Below are 6,701 nucleotides of genomic sequence, written 5' to 3'. Positions count from 1 at the left end.
GACGTTTGTAACGTATAATATGGTAATTGTTAGTACTATTATTTTTAAGTACTGCATATTTTCATCTAAATTTATTGAGAATGCCCATTTTGCATTCAGAACAAGATATTTGTTATGTCTGTTTTTGATTGTGTTAATATTGATTTTACTACTAATCATATATTATTAAAGTCTGTTTACATACTCTCATCATTTGTTGTGGTGTTTTATAATGTTATGTTTGTACATTGGTGTTTTCACATTACACAGGTAAGGTTTTGGCCCAACACAGGTTTTATTGACCTTAGCAATGATGAAGACCTGCTAGTCTGTCCCAGGATGTATATGATAAAAGTGAACAAGCTTCATTTTATGCTGCACTCAGCAATATTCCAGCTATATGGTAGTGGTCTGTAAATAATTGAGTCTGGACCAGACGTTCCAGTGATCAATGTGAGCATCAGTCAATGCAACTGGGATGACATGTTAACCAAATCAGCAAGCCTGACCACCCGATCCTGTTAGTGGCTTCTTACAAGCATCTTTCATGAAACATAAAAGACCCTAACTCAGATCTTCCTTGGCCATATGATAAACATCCAGTATATAGACACCCATTTAATAGCCCCTTACCACTTATTAAAAGTACTATGGTACATCTACATCCATTGATACAAGCATATCACATACTTGTGAAAAAAAAAATTAACAGAACAATGAGTATTTTATTAATAAAAGTTCTATAAAATTAACAAAAATCTCAAATTTCCTGCATAATACTGGAATAAATTCACATTAACACTGTAAATGCCCATAATGTATGATTTCATGTGTGTCAGATCAGTACTAGCAGTAATGATACAACAGCAGCTCCAAAAGCACATGCGAGACTGTATGTAACACACACATGCACAGTGCTACCTATTAGCAGGTATGCAGACAAACTGCAATGCTTTCAAAATGGCTCTAAAACGGAATCACTCAACAAGAAATGTTTGGATCCCCATGAACAGATTTGAAATTAATGTCATCACAGCTGAGACAGTGGGTCAACACTTCCTGTGAGGTTGCACATCCAGATGATCAGTCCTAGATGCAAGTGACCAGCATAACATAAAGCAGCCAGTCCTATATACAAGTGACAAAGACATGTTGGGGGTAGCCCAGTGGTTGAAGTGTTTGCTTGTCATGCCAAAGACTAATGTTCAATTCCCTACATGCATAAAATGTGTGAAGCCCATTTCTGGGTCCCCTGCCATGATATTGTAGGAATAGTGCTAAAAGCAGTGTAACTCACTCTCCAAGGACCCAGGTTCAATTCCTCACACGCCCATTAATGGTGTTCCCTACCATGATATTCTTGAACCACTGTTAAAAGCAATGTCAAACCTCACACAGTCAGTCAGTGCAAATGACAAGTCCTAGATGTAAGCAGTTAGTCCTAGATGCAAGCAGTCTGTCCTGAATATAACGGCTCAATATATACCTATGAGTCCATTTATTCCCTAACTACATCCAGGGGTTCAAAAATATTTTGAAAAGCCACTTGCCACAGTTCAAGTGACTTCAAGACAGTAACTTGTCCTGACTAATTTTCCACTTGCCCTGATTTTATAATTCAATGCATGATGTTAATGTTTACTGGACTATTTTCAAAGCTTGATAATTTCACTCTCTACTAGTCCTACTTTAGTATAGTACTATCTTTAATAACTTCATTATGAGCAGATATGAAATGAAATCCAAGATTATATGCAATTTGAAATCATAAGTGGAAATTATCTAGTAGTCCATGGACAAGTAAGATACCATTATTTGATTGCTCGAAATGAAAACTGACTTGTCCTAGGCATCTGGCGATGGGACTTTTTAACCCCTGTACAATACTTCACATCTCTGTCATTTCCCTTCCACTAAAGGGAATGTTCATCGCTGGTAGGATCAAATGCCTTCCTCCACACTTGAACTTTAACAACATGTTTGTCAGTGCGTGTCTTTTCACCCAGAACCTTCAGCACCTTCAATCTCTTCACTTTTGTCTCATCTTCTGAATTCTGCAAAATCATGTCCACACAGTCTCCTTCAGCCAACTGAAATGAAAGGAAATGAAATGAAGGAGTTTTGTTTTATTCCACTTTAAGCAGTATTCCAGCAATATCACAGTTGGGGACACCAGAAATGGGCTTCACACATTGTTCCAATGAGGGGAATCAAACCTGGCTCTCTGGCATGACAAGTGAATACTTTGACCACTTGGCTACCTTACTGCCCTAATATAAGTGTCTGTGTGTTGCGGGTGCGGAAAGTGGATTGTGGGAAGAGGCTATGTTAGTAGCTGTGTAATGGACTTTCAGATTTGACTACTTGTTTGTAAGTCAAAGAAAATCTGCCAGAGGAATCATCAATTTATACCTTGAATTCGACAATCAGAAAGACACAAAGGCCATTTACTGTCAGTGTTTTGCTACTTAAAATTTAGCTGGATCTGTCAACACAGCAATTGTTCTGGACCTCTGCACAGAATCAAACCATGGTATTGTATGTGTGAAGAACGAATACCCTAACGACTAGCCTATCAAAAGTGTCTTTGTCAGGCATCACACAATGTCTCAGGTGAAAAACTGTAGCAAAGGGATGATGCAGAATCAGCCCTCAGATTTCTCACTAAGTCGCTTAGCAAGATCCTCATGTCAATATGATTTTGATGACTTCACTTACACAAATTCTGACTTAACTTCAACATATTGTGAGTTTCCTCTTCAAAATTGTGCAGTCTCACAAAATTACATGCTTTGATACTTAAACCAGATACTATACTCCTAGATTAGGGTGAGAAGGACAATGCTATCTATTTGTTTAAAGTGTTGGCACGAAGGAGAAACAACACAAGGAGCCACCTGCCTGTCTCCTCAGGAATACATCCAACCTTGAAGCATGTCTACATTACTTTTTACATTACAGTCAGTGCATGAAATTTGCATTTGTTAGACTTCATTCACACTGACATTTTGACAGTGAGTGAGTTTGCTTCTATTCCAAACTTGGAAATATTCCAGCTATATCCTGTCAATCTGTGAATAATCAAGTCTGGACCAGACAATCCAGTGGTCAACAGCATGAGCATTTTTTCTAAACAGCTGGGATACAATGGATTGTCAATGAAGTCAGTGGGCCTGGCCACCCGATCTCATTAGTCGCCTCTTACGACAAACATGGGTTGCTGAAGGCAAATTCCAACCTGGATATTCACAGGTCATTTCGACAATAACAAATACACCTCCACAGATAATCCTGATCACAGATATACCACAACAGCTGGTTCTTCTCATCTACACTGACTGAGATGCACTATTAGAATCTGATGACTGCAAAGTCCTTATTCACCATTACCTAATAATGCATCATATACAAAAATTACAATGAACTACACATACCTGTTTACTTTTCTTCAGAAGCACATTGCCATTTACTCTAAGTCGATTAGCAAGAAACATCTTATCGATTTTCCTGGAAAGAAAATGGTGCAGGCTGTCAATGATATCATCAGTGATAACATCACAGTATGAATAATTATCAACTGTGACTACAGTATTTGGAGAAGCTGAACGTTTCTAAATTTCAAGAATTCCTCTGGTCCTCAGTTTCCTTATCATGATTGTAGTGGTCAATAAACTGGTTGCGCATGTTCACTATAGAAAATAAATGGTTGGAAAATTTGTTTGCTTTTACTAATGTTTTTACACATCTTATTGAAGGTAAATGTTTAATTTATTGCTAACATACTGTTCCTCAAGTAACAACGTGAGAAGGTATCTTCATGCAAAACTGCTAAAAGCACACAACAACAAAAGGAGAAGACAATTCGTACTGCAATCAAAGAATACCTACTATAGTTCCTTTCATAGAAAAAGTACCATAGGTACATTTAGTAATGGTGACAAGGATCACAATATTAAAACATGAAGGATGGTTGCATTGTTCAAAATAACTGTGTGCCCGCTAGCTAAATGCTAGTTGACCTTTGCTTGCGCCTGTCAAAAGTTACCCAAGTCTGGCCTGTCTAACTTGTGATAATTTAGGTGCTGATCATGTTTCCTGAATAGCCAATTTTAGCGGCAACATCATCTTCCAAAACATAAACAAACAGTCAAACGCTCTATGTTTCAAGTAACTATCTAAATCATAAGTAGTAACATCATTGGTCATTTCTGAAGTGTCAGAGTATTGCCCCTGTGATTCACCACTGGTTGAAAGCAAAACCCAGGTGGGTAAGGAGGTCTGTCCAGCCCCAGGAATCTCTGGAGTCAGAGATGGATCATGGAGAGCAGATATATTTACATGCACATGAAGCAGAGGGTGGAGACGGTGGTGAGACCCAAGCAGCTCAAGATTCTGACTGTGACAGCTGTTATGACAGTGATGGCAATTATAATGTGGAGACTTCTTCCAGTGATGATGACTGAGGTTCTTAAGATAATATAACGTGAAGATAATGTGAAAATGTATGGGTATTCTTAGAGTATGTCCCATCAGTGTCAGGGGCTGAGAGTTAATAATCTGAAACAATTAATTTGTGAATTGAACAGTGTAACTATTCTCCTATGTGCTGTTTTATTGTCTACAAATTATCATAAATTAATCAGGCCAGTAAGGAGCCTGAAGGGCAAGTGACATTTTTGGGTCATTAGTCCCACTGGCTAGTGAGAGTTTGAATCTATTTCTAACACTGGATGGTTGTCAGTTTTACTCATTCAGACACGTCTTTGTACAAAATTGTATTATATAGCAATAATGTGGGCAAAGTGCACATCTACATTTTGGACACAAAATTATATCAAAGTAAATGTGAATACACATATTCAAAGACTTATCTTCATTGTTATGTGCTTGAAACGTACGAAAATACACATGATGGAATGTACTTTTTCTTTAATCATTTGAACAGTAAACTTTCTGAGCTATTATTGTGCTAAAACATCGTTTCTTAAACAGACACATGTCTTAAAAAATTTGGTACCAACAGGATCCTTGTTATACAATCCAGAAATACACTTGGAATAAATGGCTAAATTACAAATGATGGTGTCATACTCGCGTCCTGTGTTCATTCCTTTGCTGAGAATGCTGTCAGTTCGGAGAGAGCGGACATGGAGTTTCATCACAGATCCACCATGATCAGTGTAGTCAGCCTCATCCTCACTATCGATTTCTTCATCATCATCATCATCATTGCTGTCACTGTCACTGTCACTGGGGCTGTCAGCCTAAATGTGACATGGCATAATAAGTCACTAATCAATACTCATGTTATAATCACTAGTCTTCCAGACTGCGCTGAGCTAAATTAAAATCATTGTCACATATCGCCGAATGTGGCATAAAACAACCACAAATCACTCCTTTGTGCTACAACAATGTTCAGGATTCCTCTGATTCATATATTTGTGACTTCATGTAATACATCTGTAATGTTCCAGTTCACTGCTTACTAAAATAATATGTTCTTACTGTCTGTATGCCAACACTTATACTTGCATAACTTTGACATGTAAATGAAAGGGACGGGCAGTGAAAATCCTATTTTAAATATGCAATTTCATTTTGTATACTCAGTGACTATGTTATTCATTGATTCAGCCAAATTGATAATGCCTAATATTCCACTTCAAAATATTTGTATACCGAAGGCATTTCCAATCATTACTCAATCATGGGCACACAAAATATGACTTCACCTTCTTCTATGGATAATGTAGTCGGTTATTATATATTACTATGCATGACAGTGCAGTGCACTAAGTACTGACACCTAAAATAGCTGATGACGAGATATGAGAGGATTGGTGCTAATGCCTATTGGTACCTTTTCACCTGATGTTTGGTAAAATACAATTTGCTATTGACGGCATTAGTGATCTTGAGCTACTTAACTCAGTGCAGAACATAGATTTAGTCTATTTACGTGTAACGCACAGATTCGGAACATTTTTATTAGCGAACCATGGCATTGTGTGTACATCTAAACTAGCACTTCATGATATCATACAAGATTTAGCATGATAATTTCAGCGATCCACAAATCAAGCCTAACCAAATTTCGACTCCGGTCTTGTATACCTTACACCGTCTATTATTTCACCTCTCATAAATTTGTGATTCAAATACACATACGAAATTACCTTGCTTTTACTTCTCTTCCTTGTATATCCTCTAACACTATTACATAAACAATGTGAAGGGGTCAATAATTTGGATACACCCCATGTTTGATCGGTGTTCAGTGAAATCCCACTGTGAAAGGGTCGCCAAAACAGACGCAACTGTCTCTCATGCAGTGATGTATAGTTGTCGAAAATGTAAACACTGACAGGCACAAACGACCTATGCTTCACGATAGAGCTGAATATATTTTTCCCCTCGTGCATAAATAAACGTGTACATGGCATGCTGAAATGCAGCAACAAGCTATATAGTCTACACCCAATACACGAAAACCGAATCTGTCTCAACCGTTAGTGAAATACTTTAACATAAACATAGAGAATGAAGGGCCTATATCCCCTTGAACTAACACGTTAACAGCTCTAAAATGTCCTATCGAAGTAATGTAAAGTGTCATGAAAAAGGGATAGGGCAAAAGTGAACGGAACTCCAAAAAGACGTTCCGATACACGAGAACACATGGAACCGGAAGTTGTCGGGTGCGTGAAAATGTAAAAGAT

General features: G+C 37.7%; 1 protein-coding gene across 1 annotated transcript; it reads right to left on the bottom strand.

Moving 5' to 3' along the window:
* Positions 1-690: 690 nt before the first annotated feature.
* LOC137287429 (mitochondrial transcription rescue factor 1-like) lies at positions 691-6,701 on the bottom strand. The gene is made up of 4 exons (XM_067819699.1): positions 6,159-6,701; positions 5,071-5,243; positions 3,414-3,486; positions 691-2,069 (listed from the first exon to the last, which is right to left on the bottom strand). Exons 1-4 carry the CDS (start codon positions 6,423-6,425, stop codon positions 1,893-1,895), a joined length of 690 nt encoding a protein of 229 aa, XP_067675800.1. The 5' UTR covers positions 6,426-6,701; the 3' UTR covers positions 691-1,892.

Source organism: Haliotis asinina, chromosome 6 (assembly GCF_037392515.1).
Source record: "Haliotis asinina isolate JCU_RB_2024 chromosome 6, JCU_Hal_asi_v2, whole genome shotgun sequence".
NCBI classification, from domain to species: Eukaryota; Metazoa; Mollusca; class Gastropoda; order Lepetellida; family Haliotidae; genus Haliotis; species Haliotis asinina.
Note: the sequence above shows the minus strand (reverse complement) of the source record. Positions and strands in the feature narration are given on the sequence as shown.